General features: G+C 49.3%; 1 protein-coding gene across 1 annotated transcript; it reads left to right on the forward strand.

Moving 5' to 3' along the window:
* Positions 1-996: 996 nt before the first annotated feature.
* On the forward strand, positions 997-17,748 carry LOC133365169 (membrane-spanning 4-domains subfamily A member 6C-like). The gene is made up of 7 exons (XM_061586658.1): positions 997-1,080; positions 6,393-6,663; positions 10,786-10,899; positions 11,796-11,849; positions 14,621-14,836; positions 15,583-15,693; positions 17,451-17,748. The coding sequence occupies exons 2-7, from the start codon at positions 6,424-6,426 to the stop codon at positions 17,535-17,537; spliced, it is 822 nt and encodes a 273-aa protein (XP_061442642.1). The 5' UTR covers positions 997-1,080; positions 6,393-6,423; the 3' UTR covers positions 17,538-17,748.
* The last annotated feature ends 1,109 nt before the right edge of the window (positions 17,749-18,857 follow it).

The raw sequence follows: 18,857 nt of genomic DNA on the forward strand, positions 1-18,857 counted from the left end.
CTGGATGAAGGGCTCCTCTCCACACGTGAGCACGTGCTTTGCAGTTTTCATGGCCAGGTTCAACCCCAGGCAGCATCTGCAGCTAAACGGGCTCTCTGGGACCAGCAGGGCTGCAAAAGGCCACTCTCGGTCAGAGACCCTGGAATGTACCCCACACACACACCCCAGACACAGAGGCCAATGCTGACCCAGGAAGGGCAATGATCTGAGACAGGATGAAGCTTCTGCCATGCTCAGAAACACATTCCTGCCTGTTTCCAAAAGAGGCCAGAAAAAAATAAGTTACTCGGGTGCCCACCCCACAATCTGCTCTGGGCCAGGACAAATCATACACCCCAGGAAAGGGGAGGGCGTACTGTACCATTTAAATGTGAAGAGAAGAAGAGATGACAACTGAGGAACAAAAATACTTTGAGTGGTGGCTTGTGGGTGTCCTGGTCCATGGAGATGCCCCCACAAAGAGAACAGAGGATGGACCAAGCAAGGGAGCAGGTCTGGAGTCCCCACCGGCTCCAGGCAGCCAGGAAGGGGGCTCTGCATGGGACCGGCCAGGGAGTGAATCCATCTCCTCCTCAGGGCTGCCATCAAAGGAAGGCTCTGTCTCTGGGGATGCCTGGTCTGGGACTATGACAGTGTGGGAAAGGTAAAAAGATAAAATAAAAAGCCTTCTCCACTTAGAGCATCTGCAGCAGCAAATTCTGCCTAAGGGTTAGGGTGAGTCACTATGCCTCCAGAACTAGTGTCTGCACTTAGCTTAAAGAAAGGTGAACTATGGAACTCCCTGCCTCAATGAAATAACTGTGGCAAAGAATTTAGCAATTTCCGAACAGGGATTAGATCCTCGAAAAGAGGGGTGGGAAACTACCTACTCCCCTCCAGGCCTCTGGGCTCCCATGAGCAATCACTGCTTGCAAAACCTTCCTTGGCTGGCTTCCCTCGCTTTTCCCTTTTGTCTTGGCCGCTAAGCGGAAGAGGTAATTTGAGTGCATTATGTCATCTGGCCACAGCTTTAAGAACCCGCCCGCCTGCGCATTTGCTGGAAGTGACTGGCTGCTGCATCCAGCCAAGCTGTCTCTGTGGGTAAGTGACTCCTGTGTTGAGAGAGGGGCATCTTGTGGGACTAGAGCAGGCAGGGCGATAAGGCTCAGGAGATCTTTGGACAGAGTGATCAAACTGTCGGGATTCAGGAATAACACAGAAAACAGTTCCTGGAGCACGTCCTGGATCTGCCCTGGAGCTGGTAAAAAGGGTGGATTCTTCCAAGGGTGCGCTTACGTAATTTTAGACTACGGACTTAATAATCTTACTGGAGGGGGGGAACAGCCTCTTTGGATAGCAATAGGCATGACTTCTCTTACTTCAAACGGTCTTGCATCCTTTAGCTGCTAAAATGCTAAAATCAGTTCTATGATTCTATGATGCTGAGTGTGGGCCTGGACGTCTGCCCCAAAATCTTACTCTGGGTGCCCCACTGGTCCTTTGTCACCACTCTGGGGTCTTCTTTAAAGTGTGGGTTTGTATCTGTATGAGCACAGGGCCAAAAAGTGACACTTACCCTGCCTGGATGAATTAAGCGTATAAATGAAAAGAGAGAGAACTGTGTTGAATGTTTGGAAAAAGGTCGGGGTATAAATAAAGATAATGATGATGATGATGATGATGATGATGATGATGATGATGATGATGTTACAAATTTAGCTTCCCCTTCCAGGAAGGATTTTATTTGAAAGGCGTTCACGGTTCAAAACACAGCCAGTGTATCGTCTAGAGGGTCACAGTCTGCATCCAACCTGGGGCACTTCCAGGCAAGAGATTATTATGGGATCGTTATGGGCTGCTACTCATGCCGACATGTATTTTTGTAGCATCCACGCAACAGCCAGTACTTTTCTTTCTTTTTTTAAACAGATTTTCCCTTCACCACAGATAATCCAATTGTTTGTTCTTAAATTTGTTGTTGTATTTTTGCTGCAAGAGAGCAGGAGGGCTACTTGTGGGATTTTTCTGTCTTCTTTGCAAACATCAGCTGGGTGGCTGGGCTACCGCACGCCTTGATGAAGGTGAGGAGGGGATGCCTTTCCTCCTCTGCCTCAGGCACCAAAATGGCTCGTAGTCCTCGTTTCTTTGTTTTGTTTTATCTGCAGCTGTTCTTGATGTTCTGTTCGTTTTGAAACCCACTGTTTTGGGGTGGGGTTTTTTAAACAACAACAACAACTTGTTTACAGTTCTAGGAGGCCTTAGAGACTGCAGATGATTTCCATCAATACAGAATAAATAAATTCTGGATGTATTCTTCCCAATCCAAGCTAGCTGGGACTAGGGACATGGAGCAAATGCTTGTGACTTACATGGGGAGATTTGCTAATCATCAGCTGGTGAGGCAGGGCCTACAAATGGGTTAGTAGTACCCATCTGAAGATGGGTTGGACCAATACAGTAATTGAATAAGAAAAAGGCAGCAGAGAGTGGGAATAAATGGTCCGTTCTCCCAGTAGAGGGATGTAGAAAGTGGGGTCCCCCAAGGTTTGGTATTGGGTCCTGTGCTTTTAACTTGTTCATAAACTATCAAGAGTTGGGGGTCTGCAGTGAGGTGGCTGAGTTTGCTGGTGATACAAATTGCTTAGGATGGTAAAAACAAAAAATGATTGTGAAGAGCTCCAAAAAGTTCTCTCCAAACTGAGTGAATGGGCGGGAAAATGGGAAATGCAACCCAGCATAAACAAGTGGGAAGTGATGCATGTTGGGGCAAAAAAATCTGAATTTCACATATACACTCATGAGATCTGAATTGATGGTGACTGACCAGGAACAAGACCTTGGGGTCGTTGTGGATAGCTTGATGAAGATGTCCGTGTGCAGCAGCTGTGAAAAAGGAAAGTTCCACGCTAGGCCAAAGTGGGTCCACCTAGTCCAGTCTCCTGTTCTCACAGTGGACAACCAGATGCCCCAGAGTAGGACTTGAGCGCAACAGCTGTCTCCCCACTTGTAGCTGGTATTCAGAGGTCTCCTTCCTCCCCTATACACAAGACAGATAGACTTCTCCATTTTAATCCAAATAAAGGCTTGTTGACAATAATGGGAGAAGCTTGCATAGTTAGCACAGCCGGCTCCATCCTGGGGTCAGCAAAAGGGCAAATCCTTTTATTACATACACAAGTTCCTCTCAGCACCTGGCCTAGTTCCAGACCAGGAAGTTGCCTCTGAACCAATCGTTGCATGGAGATGCTGCGTGGGTTGCCTTATTTACGCAGCTTGCTCCTTTTCACCCTGGGCGTTGCACAGAAGACAGACATTTGAGCAACGCATTCTCAGCCTGCTGCACTGCCAACACAGCCAGGTTCTTGGCCACTGCCTGCAGCCAGCCCAAGGCGTGTCTACGTTTCTGCAGTGGGTAAGTGTGACTCCTGTGCCCTGAGGTTTGTTTCGGGCCCTGCAGAGAGGGCTGTGCTGAAGCATCGTCCCAGGCATAGCACCAGATCCTACGAGAAAGTCCCCAGGGGTCATAGGGATGTTCACAAAATGTCGTGAAGAAATAACTTTGGCTAATGTCCCTGTAATCCCCTTGATCCTACTTAGGCTGAAAAAACCCTACTTAGGCTGAAAAAAAGAGCAGCTTTTTCAAGGCATTTTTAAATTATCGAGGGTTTAATATGCACTGGCAGTTGTGGGCACAGAAGCAGCGAGTGGATCCCTTAACACAGAAGTGTGTGCAAGAGAATTAGTGTATGAAGTATCAGTCTGAGATCATTTCGATGGACAGTTTGAATTCTAGTAATTTCACTTCCCGCTAACAGCAGAGGTCTTCTTGAAATTTGTTTTAAGAAATGCTTACGATGCAAATGCAGCTATTTAACCTGCAGAGAGACTTCTTCACGCTTGCAATTAAGGCCGGTCCTGCCGTTAGGCAGACTGAAGCAGCTTCCTCAGGCAACAGCTGCAGGGAACGGTGGGGAGGTCTTGGAACGCACAAGGCCTACCCTGCAGCCCCAAAGGCAGCTTTGACAAACAGACGTTGTTGGACTATAACTCCTATCAGCCTGTTCTGGCTGAGGCTGATGGGAGTTGCAGTCTAGCAACATCTGGAGGGCACCAGGTTGGCAAAGGCTGCCCTAAGCCTTCATACACCATGCAGGACGCTGTCCTGTTGCAACCGTCAAGCTAGGATCCAGTGGCCCATCTGGCTGCCTTCTCTTTGTGGAACTGGGAGGGGCCGCCATTTTGTCCTTTGCCTCAGGCAGCAAAGCGCCTTGGACTGGCCCTGCCCGCCCCTAGCGGTACAGTGAAGAGGATGGCAAATGTTTCTCTCCAGCAGAATCCGTCTCTCCATGAGTTATGGGCATTCTGTGGTGAGGCTCGTACCCAACATCTGCAATGGGCAGCAGTTCCATTCTGCACTGCAGCTGGGGGATTTGGATGCTGATCTCCGGTGATGGCTGATGCCCACTGGGACTGTTGGGGTGGAAGCCGGGAGGCCAGCAGCAGGCAGAGGCCATGAGAGGCAGAGCCACCCTTGACTGGTTGTAAGGTATCAGGCAGGTGGGGCTGGCTGAGAGCCAGTGGAGACTGGCAGGGCAGGGCCCCATTCACCTCAATGGAGCAGCCTCCACAGCTGATCTCTGTCGCAGGCCCCCATGTAGGACTTGGGAGGATTTTGCTGAGGCAGAGCCGGGCTGGGATCTCGCACGATTGTCTCGGATGGCAGTCTCTGTGTCTCTCTTTCCCCCACCCCCATGGCTGGCTACAGTTCCTGCCACCACAGCCCACCAGTATCTCCCAGCCTTCAGAACATCAGAACAGCCTGGATACCGGGCCAGGCAAAGGAGGCCCAGCTAGCTGCCTAACATTTCCCAGTGGCCAGTCAGACGCCTAAAAATCTCTGACATACAAGGCCATTCTCCACCCAAAGTGAAACAGCTGGATGCTGAAGAGCTCTTGGGGAGTCCCCCAATTTCCTGCTCCTGTGTGCAGTCTCATGTTCCCCAGGAACAGCAGCAGCTGCCCTTGTAGCCAGGATAAACAGGATGTAGGCCAGAATCTGCAAGTCTGAGATACAATCTGTGCCCATATAAATTCACACCGCAACCTAGAAACAGTCCAAAGTACACATTGCTCAATAAATATACCATGCTCCCTTGTGTGCAGACTTTATGGCACTGATATCCTGGCTTTGTTCCATCAACTCTTCTTCACATGGCATGTAGTTAAAACTGCTGCCATTGGATGTCATAACAGCTACCAACTTGGACAGCTTTAAAGTGGGGGGGGCGGTTAGACAAATGCAAGGCTGTCAGTGGTATGTTCCACCTCCCCTTTTGGATGCAGAATGCTTCTGAGTTGCTGGGAATCGCAAGTGAGGAGGGTGCTGCTGCAGCGCTCAGCTCCTGCTTGTGGGCCTTTCCCCTTTGGGGCGTTGGGTTGGCCACTGAGAGAACAGGAGGCTGGACTAGATGAGCCCCCTTTGCCCTGATCCAGCTGTGCCCATAGGACCCAGATGCACTTTGCTTCAGCCCGGCTGCTGCCTTGTGTGCCCTCAGACCAGGCCCAGGAATCTGGGCAATGGAAGTCACGCTTGCCTGTCTGACAGTCCCTGTCTGTTCCACCTGATCCAAAGCAACCTTTGCAAGTGCTTATTGATGTATTACTTTATTGATATATTGCCTTGTTGATGTATTTTTATATTTGTGTTTACTTTTTCTGTAAGCTGCCTTGAGGGCCTTTTGGCCAAAAGGCGGGGTATAAATAAACATTAACATAACATAACATAACAAGTGGGCTTCTCTTGGGAAAAGCACAGAGAGCCTCGGAGTCTGCCATCGTTTGAACTTAAAATACGTTGGGTTTTTAAACAGTAAAATGACTACATGCACACAGAGTGAGTAACCTCCCTTTGGCCTGATTCAGCAGGCTGTTCTGATGTTCTTATGAGCCCTTTTCATCCTGGTGAGGAAAGGTGCATCCAGCCTCCCTTCACAGACATGCCAGCGTGCCTGTCTTTGAATGGCTCCCCACTAACCTCGAGCAAGTTAGCTTTTTATAGCCCCCTGGGATGCCTTCCAGGCACAAGGAACATGAGGGGAATTTCCCCATCATCCTGCACAGGGAGAGGTTAGATGACTTACAGAAGGAACAAATATTCAGACCAACCTGGTAAGTTCCCAAGTAATATTGGTTCAATGCCCCACCCCTTTAGACCTGCAAACTGGACAGAAATCCAACCGGTGCACCTTTCCCCATCCCTGCATTGCCATGCCAGGAACACTTATCCTTACTCAGTTTTGTTTTAGCTCAGAAGCTTTTAAAGCCATGAAAGCCTTTGCAAAATGCATCCCCAGTAAAGGCAGAAACCATTTTTGTTTAAGGCATGCTATCTGTGTGTCTGTCTGACCCTCCAGTTGTGACTTGCCATCACCCAAAGAGACCAAGATGTCCACTGACCTGTTGACACTGAACGGGAAAAAGGTCCCCACAGAAGCCTCAGACAAGCATGTCATCAACATCAACATCAACCAGGAGTCTTCGCTCTCCTACCTGTTCAAGGCTGTGGGGCAGCACTGGGGAAGAGAGGGGGCAGCCACTCAAAAGACCCTCCAGCCTTCTGCCTCTGCCCCCAACACCTCCGATCCATTCCGGCTCCATTGCAATGGGGAGCAGAAAGTTCTGGGGGTAAGTGTGTGTTAAACTGCAATATTTTTTTGCCTATTAGTGAATTCTGTCTTTAGCCTCAGACATAGGGTTTGAAACTAAACCACCACATGTGGGGATATATATATTTCTAATACTCTTTGCATCTTCCAGCCAACAGGGGAAGGCAAAATGAAACACATGCCCTTTCAGAAAGAGGATAAATCCAAACCCTGAGTTTATTTTCCCCCACCCAAGTGTACCAGAAGAGACCGGCACAGCTCTTTTCTTTCTAATTGGCCCCACCCCACCCCCAAATTGTGCAGAGTATTAAGGCAGATTTTCATGAAAGGTTTACTAATGAAGAAGTGTCTGAACCACCAATTCTGAATCTGAAAGCAGCTTTTCTCTTTTTAAAAACTCCCCCAAGTGTCACGTAAACAAAATGCATTACTACACACACACACACACCATTAACGGGGTGAGGGGGGTTGAGTGTGTTGAAGAAGCTGAGAGCAATGCCATCAGGAGGCCAGACCAAGAGGCTAAACCCCTAGCAGGGGCACCTAAGGCGGAATGGTCAAAGCTGAGACACCAGACTAAGATGCATCCAAACTCAGAGGAAGGCAATGGTAAACCACCTCTGAATACCACTTACCACGAAAACCCTATGAATAGTCTAGCCGGAGGTCGCAGATTCATAGGGTCGCCATAAGTCATAATCGACCTTAAGGAGAGTGAAAGAAACTTAACCCCTACACTCATTCATTCATTCACTCATTGGCAATCACTCGTGACCGAGTAAGATTGTCTTCCAAAACGAAGTCTTTAACAGTGGGTCTGTAAGTGACTGACAGCCTCCCACAGTGAGGAGCTAGGTTTCCAGATGGAAGACAGTTGCGATGAGGATTTGTATGACATGTCTTCCGCTTGGCTCGTTTGTTCCTTTTGCCCTGTATTTGTACTTCTTCAAAGTCCGTAGTGCCTTTGATAATAGCCGACCTCCATTTGGGACATTCATGGGCCAAGACTTCCCAGTTCTTGAGGCTCATGTTACTTTTTTTAGGTTATTTTTAAGAACATATTTAAACCTCTTTTGCTGTCCACCGATATTCCGTTTTCCATCCTTAAGTTGGGAGTAAAGTAGCTGCTTTGGAAGACGGTGATCAGGCATTCGAACAACATGGCTGGTCCAGCGAAGTTGGGGTTGAAGGATCATTGCTTCAACACTGGTGGTCTTTGCTTCTTCCAATACGCTAACATTAGTCCGCCTATCTTCCCAAGTAATTTGCAGAATTTTCTGGAGGCAGTGTTGGTTGGTAGTGGCGTTTGTAGATGGTCCATGTTTCACAGGTGTACAGTAAGGTCGGTAGTACAATGGCTTTGTAAATAAGCATTTTGGTCTCCCTGCAAATATCCCTATTCTTGAACACTCTATGCTTCATTCGGGAGAATGTGGCACTCGCAGAGCTCAGACGATGTTGAATTTCAGCGTCAATGTCAGCTTTTACAGAGAGATGGCTGCCAAGATAAGAAAAGTGATCAACATTCTCCAGCGTCACACCATTAAGCTGGATTGATGGTGCTACAGAGGGACTTGTTCGCACCTGCTGATGAAGCACTTTGGGTTTTTTTATATTAAGCGAGAGGCCAAGCTTTCCATAAGCTTCTGCAAAGACATTTAGGATAGTTTGAAGATCTTAAGAAATCCAGCATTTTGCAGATGCTCATGATATACGGGGCTTTTTTAATGCCACAAAGGCCATCTGTGGACCAACAAATCATGATACAAATCCCTTACCCCTACAGCAGCTCGGCACCTTGTGCTTTTCACTGTATAATAACTCTTGTCTCCCAACTTTTATACATTTTATCTAACCTTGGAGACCTCAAAAGGGCCAAAAACATGAAATATCACAGAAGGCCACCACAATGGGAATAAAAGCGCTCTGGCACCAGCCAATAGTCAGCAAAGAGCCCCTTCCTCACCTGGTGCCCCCATCCAGATGTTTTGGACTTCCAGGGCCAGCCAAAGACATTTTGCTACCTGAGACAAAGGACAAGATAGTGCCCTCCCTCACCCACTCTATGTACAGAGGTCAGCTGGATTGAAGTTGAACCACTCCTTTGCCAATTGGATGGAGAGTGGTGGAATGGCTGCTGATGTCACCCTGGCACTGATGGCTCCTTCCTCAAGCAAGGGAGAGCAAAACAGGGTTCACCTCCCCAAAACACAGCCTGTGATCATCTCCTCCTCCTCCTTAGCTTTCCGACAAAGCCTCTCCTGCCCATGCTGGCAAAGTGCTTCAGGACAAAAAGTGGGCAGACCAGACCCAAAGTTACTGATGGGAGGATGAAATCTTGCAGTGCATCCTCATCTTCTAAGATGAATACTCCCAGCCAACCAGTTATGCCCTCCACCAGGATACGCCGTTCCATCTCCCTCTCCCATTCTTCTCTTCCAAGTGCTGCTCAGCGTTCTGTGGCTACTAAACACATTCAGTCCTCTGTCGACTGGTGGTAGTCCCCTGAGGTTTATTGTTGTTGATGATGTTGTTGTTGTATGGGGCACCTGTGTGGGCATATTCAGACATTGCAGTATTGGAATCAGAACAGCATATAAGAAACATATAGCCTTTCGGGTACCTAATCTTCCTCTAAGGCGATTGTTCAGCTAGAGAGAGCTGTCCAAGGTGGTAAATGTTTGGACTAAAACCTGGAACAGATTCACTGCCCCACTGCCATCGGAGGCACCAGCCTCCACTGGCTCAATATAGTTTCCTAGCTAGGATTCACCCCTTGTCTTGCTGGCCTTTGAGGACATGGGAAGGACTCCTTGGCAGCTATGAGGTGTACATTTATTTCTAAGTTGGGTTTTCCACTAGTCCACATAATTATGAGCGGCTATGGTGATGCCCATGAGGTGGTCTTCAGACGATTGATGTTGATTTTCAGACCACCGCAGCATTGGCAGCAGGATGTTGCTCCAATACAATCTATGAGGGTTTTGCCACCTTTCCTGGGAAATGTCTTTTATTTGCTCACATGAGTTGAGATGGTTTTTGACCAAATGTAGATTAAACTATCTTCAGTTGATGGAGGTGAAGGGTCATGATGGTACTCAGTATGGGGAAGCCGAACATTGCCAGGCCAGATGCCCAAAGACAGAGCACCAAGTACACTTTTTACTAGAAGGTCCTTGGTATTCAGATCTGAGGATCTAATATCTCAAGCTCCTTATCTTTGGGATTAGAAATAACTCTCTTTTCAGCACAACTTTATTCATATTTGTTAGAACAGATTGTTATGTGACATAGACATATAGGACTGTTAAATTTATTAAATTGGCTTTAAGGAAGGTGAGGTCATAGAATCATAGAATCGTAGAGTTGGAAGGGGCCTACGAGGCCATCGAGTCCAGCCCCCTGGTCACATACCATTAAAGATAACATATGTTAATACAATAATAGTAAGTCAGTGAGTTACTGTAATGGTATAATTTTAATTCTTTTCTAGCTAGGAATGGGAGAGAAATTCAATTCAGTTCACATTTAAAGATGAATTTACCTAATTCATATTTTCCAAGATGATACGCGAACCAAACAGCGATCCTTCAAACTTCACACTTCTCTGAATTTTGCAATACGGACAAAAATGCGTATATGAGGGGAAACGGTGCACAAAACTGCATGTGTGACGGAACGTGACATGCGGAACATGCTGCTGAATTTTGATAAGGATTTTTAAAAACAATTGCAAACTGATGTGGAAGCACACGAAGACGGGGAAAAGGAGAAGCAGAAAAACTAAAACTGACATATTTGCAGTCCCTAATTCTAGTACGGTTTAATATAACTTCTTACAGTGTATGTCTTACTGTTGTTTTTATTTTCTGTGTACAGGTATGTGGATGGCCTGATTGGCTAAAAAGCAATACATTTGGTTGGTTTTCTAATTGTGTTTCTGCATACTTTGGGTTCCCCTGAGCATATTCACCCCTCCTCCTTGTTCCTCGGAGCCCCCAGTTTGCCCCACTGTAGTTGACACTCACTCACCTGCGTTCGGTGCTCAGAGGGATGTGATGATGCTACTCAGTTACTTAACAACCATATATCCTGCTGTGCTTCTGAGAAAACATAAAACTTGGGTGGATTTGCCTTTCAGGGGGCCCAGATCCTGCTTGGAATCGTGTGCATCAGCCTTGGGGTGGTGATCGACAACGAACATTTCTTCAGTGCATATATACAGGCAGGAGCCCCTTACTGGATGGGAGGCCTGGTGAGTCCTAGGATGCAGCTGTGCCCTCGAAGTATAGTGGGAGTGGGGGTGGGGGTGGGAGGAGAGCTCTTTGGATGTCTAATAATAATAACAGCATTTATGAAGCATTTCCTAAGTGCTCATAGCACTTTACACACATTAGCTTTACAACAACCCTTTCAGGTAGGTCAGTAGTATTATCCCTGTGCTGCAGCTGGGAGAGTGGAGCTCACTGAGTGTTATTGTTGATGACTGATATCTTGCCATCAGGGTGTGGCACATTACAGCTACCTAGCAAATATCAGACAGGTCCTTGTCCCAAGGAGTTTACAGTCTGAAACAGCCAGTGGTGAAAACAGCAGGAGAGGGAGAGAATGATGGGTGGTGTGTTGTGAATCTGGGCAAATCCGGCTGCACTTTTAATGACTGCACAAGGCAACTGGTCAGTGTTAAGTACAGAACCACTCTGGCAACTCATCTTGTGATATAGCAGCTGGGGGGGGGAAGAGAACTGCCGGAAATAAGCCTATAGAGATTCTCTTACTGTTTCTTGGGTTGGGAAGTCAAGAGAGCGACCAGACCGGGGGGGGGGCTGATGTTGCCCTCCAGACGGTGCTGGACCCCCAACTCCCATCATCATTCCTGACTGTTGGCCATGCTGGCTGATGGAAGTGGAGTCCAGCGATACCTGGCGAGCTACAGACAGCTCCGTGGCTCTTCTCTCCTGCTCCAGGCACCCTTGCAGGTTGTCAGAGAGCCCCAAAGGCCACTGGCTGGTGGCCACAGCCACTGAGGGAGCTGAAAGGCTCCTGCTGGGCGTTTCTGGGTGGACCTGGTAGGAGGGGGAGGTGTGTGCCCCCTACCAGCACCCTACCCTTGCATAGGGTTATTTGACACTGGCTTTTTCCCCTTCACAGTTTGTCCTATCTGGGATCTTGTCCGTAGTGAGTGAGAGACGTGGCAGCTACTGGGTAAGCGAAGGGCTGTTGTGTGGGTGTGGGGATCTGAGCTGCCTGCTTTTAAAGGCTCCTGGGCCTCGGAAGAGGGCCGGTCACTCAGGGCCCAGTAGTGGGGCAAGAGGCAGTCAAGGGGCAATTTGTCAGTAATGCCCTCACAAACAATTGTTCTACTTGCTGCTGTAGTAGTCTTGTTTTTATTGTACATTTTAATTGTGAATATTTCTTTTAATGTATAGAGGGAATTGTTTATTGTGTATTTTCATTGGGTTTGTAATTGGTTTTATTCCTGTAAACTGCTTAGAGGCCGCCTTGGCAATTAAGCTGAATTTATGCCGAATACGTCCAGCTTTGACCTCCAAGGCTCCATGCGCAGAAGCACATGCCTGGTCTTGCAAGGCCGCATTCACGCTGCACATTCATCCCACTGTTATTCCACTTTAAACAGTCATGCCTTCCCCCAAAGGATCCTGGGAAGTGTAGTTTGTGAAGGGTGCTGAGTGTTGTTAGGAGACTCCTAATTCCCTCGCAGAGCTACAATTCCCAGAATCCCCTGGGAAGAGGGATTGATTGTGAAACCACTCAGGGAACTGTGGCCCTCTGAGGAAAACAGGAGCCTCCTAACAACTGTCAGCCCCCTTCACAAACCACCCTTGCCAGGATTCTTTGGGGGAAGCCACGAGTATTTAAAGTGGAATAATAGAGGAATAAATGTCGTGTGTGAATGTGGCCTAAATCTGCTTCAACGCAGTTATGGCCCATACGGTGCAACAAGCCCCCTTTGCCGTCACTGCTTTCTCCTCATGGCAATAACGTCAGGCCACTCCTTCACATTCTACAGGCGGGGAAAGGAAATCGGCCCGAGTGAATCCTTAGCTGAGTGTGGATTGGGACCCCCTGCTTCTCCCAGGCCTCCATTCCCTTTTTGTCACCACATGCCTAGATCGGGGCAGGGAGCTCCGGCCTTCAGGCCAGCCATGCCCAAGCGGTCCAGTCTGGCCCTTGAGGCCATTTCCCCCAAACTGCACCCACCCACACACCCTGCTGCGTCACTAGGGATGGGCGGGAGGTCAGGGCTTAATCCTGCCTTGGCTGTGCAGTCCTGTTCCCAGCAGGAACAAGATAATAAATAATAATAATAATACATTTTATTTTTCAGCCGCCTACCTGTCCGGGTTAGGGACACTCTAGGCGACGAACAACAAGAATAAAAACAATCCATATACATCAACATGATCAAATTTTAAGCTAAAGAAACCATCCGTTAATTCAATTATAACATAAGTTAATCTGTCCCAATCTTGTAGGCCTGCCTGAACAGCCAGGTCTTCAAGGCTCGGCGATAGCTGGACAAGGAGGGAGCCTGTCTGAGATCAAAAGGGAGGGAGTTCCAGAGGGTGGGGGCCACAACCGAGAAGGCCCTCTCTCTGGTCCGCACCAGCCTGGCTGTTCTCACCGGTGGGACCGAGATAAGGTCTTGCGTGGCTGATCTTGTCAGGCGGCATTTTTGGTGATGTTGGAGGCGCTCCTTCAGATAAACTGGGCCGAAACCGTATCGGGTTTTAAAGGTCAACACCAACACCTTGAATTGGGCCCGGTAGACAACTGGTAACAGATGGCGCAGCCAAGAGAGCAGCTGAGCAGGCATGGAAGTCCCTGGCAAAAGTGCCCTTTTGTGCATGCCCTGACACAAGAGCTACTTCAGAGAGGTTCTTGCCAGTTCCTTCAGTTTGCCCAAACAGGAGAGTTCTTAAAGCCTTTTCCTCACGCTGCCCTTAAGTCCCTGCAACTGGGGAGATAAAAGAGGGAAGGAGTGGGGAGACTTGCAAAAGGGCTTTGCAAGCCTCCTCACGTTTTGCTTTTAATTATTTGCACCTGGGGTTGAAGGGAAAGAGGGAGATTTGGAAGAGACTTTTGTAAGTCTGTCCCCTCCCCCTCTAAGTCCCTGATCGCAGAGACTTAAGGGAAGCACAGGGGGGTGCCCCCGCCTGCCAATCATGTGATGTCATAATAATGCCATGTGGTTGATAGGTGGGCATCCCTGCCCACCTGTCAAATTTGGCCTGTGAGGCAGATCTTGATAAGGATCTAGTCCATAGGGCCAGAAAGGTGCCCCAGCCCTGGCCCAGGTGGATCTTTTCAACTTAACGGTTGCACAGTGCACTTTATAAATCCTAAGAAGGATGAAAAGAAGTGACTGCATTAGGAGCTGCCAAATTCTGCCACTGTAAGAACAGGTCGAGAGCCAGTGTGGTGTAGCGGTTAAGGTGCTGGACTACAACCTTGGAGACCAGGGTTCGAATCCTCACCCAGCCATGAAGCTCACTGGGTGACCTTGGGCCAGTCACTGCCTCTCAGCCTCATGAAAACCCTATTCATAGGGTCGCCATAAGTCGGAATGGACTTGAAGGCAGTACATTTACATTTTTAAGAACAGGTCAGTTTTCCCTCTGAGCTCTGACCACCACCACTCCATCACACACACCAGTTGTGGTACAAATGGGAGGCAGAAGATCCACAGGGGAAGTAACTGATAAACCTATGCTGAGAACTGGAGGCTCAGCCGCTGCTGCCATCGCTCCCCTCTTCCTCCCCTGCATCAGAAGCTGAAACCTTGAGCAACTCTCCAGCTGAGACTGCCAACCCTCTGTCCTCCTCTCATTGTGAATCCTGATTTGCACCCCCCGCTTCCAAGGGCCACCTGCTGGAGTCTGGGTGCTCACCTAACATTTCCTTTTTTTAATATTACACCACTTTCTCTCCCCCCGCTGCCCCCTTGCAACCAGGTGCAGGTGGCCACATTCTTCAATCTCGCCAGTGTCGTAGCCGGGATTGTGGCTCTGACCAAAGGCATTGCACATATACCGGACCTAAATGGAACATTCAGCTGGAGGAAGGACATGTGCGAGAGAAGGCATGAATATCCACCCTATGTCACAACCAGGGACTATGAACCTGACTGGAGAGAGTCGACCTGCAAGGAGACTTTATGGAATCTCATGGTGAGCAGATCCTCAGGCCCCGACAAAGCTCAGACTCTGGGGCTGGGCCATTGGGCCTCGTCATGGAAGCAGGATCCAGGGCAGCCATCCCAATGTTTTGGGCTGGGCTGATGGGAGGTGCAGTCCAAAGCACTGGAGGGCACCAGGTTGGGGAAAGGCTGCTCTAGGGTTTGAGAGAGTGTGTGGATTCCTGGGTAACCTTGTGGGGTAGGACAATCTATAGGAGCTTTGGAAATGGAGGGCGAAGGAGAGAGGCTGGCTGAAAAAGCAGACTGTGGTAAACCCACATCCATCTCACAAGGCATATCACTGGGAGGAGGGAAATGTGAATTCTCCTCGGATCTGGGCCTGGGATCCAGTCTGAGCTCCTGAGTTACATCACTTTTCTCATGGGGAGGATCCTGAGCCCCAAATGTCAAAGGCTCTGGGCCCAGACTGATCCATGGGGGCCTGGATCAACCCAGGATGCCTCCAAACCCCAGTTGCTGAGTGGGAATCACAAGCCGGGGGAGCGTTGTTGCCCCTCCTGTGGTGGGCTTCCCTGTTAGAAGTGGTTGGAGACCAGACTAGGTGGGTCCCCGTTGGTCCGAGAACCAGCAGCCCAGGCTCTTAAGTTCTCATCCTCCACAAGGGTCCAGTTCTGCTCCTCTTCGTGTGGACTATGAGGGCCTGGAACAAGCAGGCTGAGCATTGTCAGTCTTTCTTCCTGCTGATCCAAGTAAGATGTCCTTGTCTCTTCCTCCCAGGGAGTCGCCTTTGCCGTTCGCATCTTGCTGCTCATTTTCTCAGCCGTTGCTCTCGCAATCGCCTTCTTCTGCTTTGGCTATGGCCTCCGCGTCATGTGCCGCACCCTGAAGGTATTGGGGGGGTTATTGCAGGGGAAATGGGTCACAGTGGTGTGTGCAAGCGCTCAGCCCCAATCCCCGAGAATCCCATCTAGCCTCCACCCCCCCACACACACATTCTCCTTGCGTAACCGAGGAGAATGCTTGTGCCTGGACCTGGAGTGGGTTGTACGCAGAGGCGGCTGAAGGAACTTAGACCTGACGCAGGGCCCATGAGGTCACTCCTTGAGAGGCTCCCATCCTCCTCCCTTGCAGACAAGCAGTGGGCAGTTGAGCAGGACAGCTGTACAAATAGTTCGCACCTCAAAGTGTCTCACCTTGGTGCAGAAGGTGTCGCTGCTGCTGCCGTCACTGCTGGTTCTTTGGAGGGAGCAAAAGTGCACGGCCTTCACATCTTCTGGCTGTCTCCTCCTCCTCCCTTGGGGGGGGGGGAGAGAGAGAGAGAGTTGTGTTCCCCTTTTGAAACTTGTAGTATGTGAATTTCATTGCAACTCTTCCTTATCCAGATGGTGAGGATTCTGTTATCAGTGACTGTTCTTTAAAATGTTCTGCTGGATTAACCCTCTACTTATTTTTAAGTGCTATGGACAATATTTTTTTACAATCTACCCCACTGGAGAGAGTGGATTTTTGTAAAACAATATTGTCCATAGCACTTAAAAATAAGTAGAGGGTTCCACTCTCTCCAGTGGGGTAGATTCTTCTGCAACTACAAATTATTCAAATTTGCACTTTGTGGCAGGTTTTCTATCCTCACTCCCCCCCTCCCCACTGTTTCCACTTCCCTTGAGGTAGGACCTGTCCTAGGCAAACCACTGCAGCCCACCTCCTAGGCCACTACGTTTGGCTTGGAGGATTTAAACAGGCACAGCCCATATGTCTGTGTGGCCACAAGGGCCAGTAACTTGTCTTTAAAAATATAGAGAGAGAGCTGAGATTTTAAAATCGGCATTGAACAGTAAAGAGACTTGTGCAGTGTGAATGCAGGTATGTAGAGTATGTGCCCCTCAGTCTACAGGCTCCCTCACGCTGGGGCCTGGATCCATGGGGAGAGAGAGTGGTGCAGGGGGGAACAGAAACTCTCTTCTTTTTAGATTAAGGATGCAGATGGGGTGGGGGAGGCAGTGAACAGAGCAAGCATAAAAAAGAAACAAAACGGTTTATACTCTCAGAACTCTAAGCAAGACAGTCTTAAAAAAGGATCTCAAACTTACTTCCAGAATCAAGGATCATCCATGATGTTCAGTAGAAGGCAATTTTTAAAATAGGGAATAACCTCTCCTTTTTTTTAACCCTTTGGAATCAGGAGAGGGGGTTGAGAAGAGAGGTGATTCTCCAAGGTGGTATGGCCCTGTGGGGTTGGGCCCACTTGTAGGGGGCAGATTTTTGACACTTAGGACATGGCATGTCCAATGTGTGGACGAAGGAGGGCCTTTGAGATGGACCACTGGCACCTTTCAGCAACCCAGGGAAGCAGAAGTAAAAGGCGAGAGAGTGAGGAGAGGCTCCCTCTCTAACCCCCAGTACAGAGAACCTCTCGTGTGTGTGAGTGCGTGTAATTCTAGGCTGTGCACATGAAGGATGCTTGACACAGGTGGGATGGGGTGGAAGTCCCCGTGGAATGGGGAAGTCAAGCCTTTGTGCCAGCTGCGCTAGATTTTGAAAGAGGCTGGAGTTTATTTCTCCAGCCTCAGTTTCTCCACAGGACTTTTCTCTCCTTCCCGAGAGCTGACTCTGCAACGCTCCTTAATTCTCTGCTCCACTTGCAGGCAAGAAGTCAGGCCTATGTTTCTGTTGGGGACCTGGAGGTGCCCCCTCCTTATCAGGATCAGGTCTCTCCTGAGATCATAGCCTGAGCAGGGTGACGCTGGCCCTCGAGAATGAAGGAACCAGCACCTGCCTGGGATGCATCCTGACGTGCCAATTTTTTTCTGAAGGAATGTCACACTATGATCAACTTCTGCTTCGCTTGATTGAGCCCAAATTTGGCCCCAGCACTTATCTGGAACCTCCCTTGGAAATAATTGCTCTTGCTGAAAATGTACCTATTAAAGTGGCTGCTCTGGATTTCAATGTGAACGTGGATCATTGTCTTCACGGTGGTGAGGGGGTGGGCGTGAGCACCCACAACTCAGGATGCAGATCTCCCTCTGCAGATGAGAAAGAGGGGAGGGAGGAGAGAGGGGGGGAGTGGCCACCTTTCCCAATTGCTAACTGAATAAAGGCGTCAGACTGCAGTGCAGGAGGAAAGGTGTCTCCCCCACCAACATCCTTAGAAACGGGTGGTGGCTCCATGTCAGTGGGGCAGTGGAATCCGCTCCAGGTTTCAGTCTGAACTTTCAGGGAGCTGTGCAAAGTGCTGAAAGCAAGTCCTTGAAAGTTTGGACTAAAACCTTGAGTGGATTCCACTGCCCCACTGACATGGAGCCACCAGCCGCCGCAGTTAGAAACTGGAAGTCTTCACTCCCACACAGGTATGTGTATCGGTGGGGGGGGGAGGCGGCAGTCGCAGCAATGGGCCGCCTTTCCTTGCTGCCAAGAGGGACAGAGGACGAGGGAGGGGTTGCGTTGAGCCAGAGAGTGGGGTGCACACTGTGCTGCGCTTGGCACTTTAAAGACTGGCTGGAAAGGCACTGCAGTGCTGCTTGGAGAAGGAGAGGCGGACACCGCTGAGGGTCAGACTGATTTGTTGGCTGGTTGTGGGGGTGAAGTGGGGTAGGCTTTACAAATTAGCCCTTGTGGTCCTGTGCCTGAGCAGGTGGGCAAGGTTTCGGCATCTACTGGCCCTGCTGGGCCTTGACAACTGCCACTTGCCTTCAGACAAAACAACGGCCAGGTGGAGCTCCAAGGATGGGAAAAGCTTCACCTGCTGAACTCCTGCCTGACGACAAAGATCCTGTTGGGAACTGTTGGAGAAATCCTCCTCTCAATGGCAGAGAGAGGTCGTGGCATTATATCCCTCCGTCCCCGTCCCCCCGGGAGCCCCATCACAGCTAGCCCCACATCGGAGATTGCTCCGCCTCGTCCTCCACCTGGCTGAGAACCCGGAAGTCGCTTATTCAGACAATATGCCGCTCCCTCCTCTACTTTTTAAATCTCTACAGCCGGACCAGAAAACTGCGCATGCGCCTAGGGACAGACGGGCTCCACTAAACTCTATGGTGGAACTGCTTGCT

This window comes from Rhineura floridana, chromosome 10 (assembly GCF_030035675.1).
Source record: "Rhineura floridana isolate rRhiFlo1 chromosome 10, rRhiFlo1.hap2, whole genome shotgun sequence".
Taxonomy (NCBI): domain Eukaryota; kingdom Metazoa; phylum Chordata; class Lepidosauria; order Squamata; family Rhineuridae; genus Rhineura; species Rhineura floridana.

Excerpts from the sequence above, each read along its gene's own strand:
- LOC133365169 (XM_061586658.1), top strand. The coding sequence starts at position 6,424 with ATGTCCACTGACCTGTTGACACTGAACGGGAAAAAGGTCCCCACAGAA. Across the intron at positions 6,664-10,785 it reads GGGAGCAGAAAGTTCTGGGG|GGGGCCCAGATCCTGCTTGG; the intron begins GTAAGTGTGTGT and ends TTTGCCTTTCAG. Across the intron at positions 14,837-15,582 it reads AGACTTTATGGAATCTCATG|GGAGTCGCCTTTGCCGTTCG; the intron begins GTGAGCAGATCC and ends TCTTCCTCCCAG.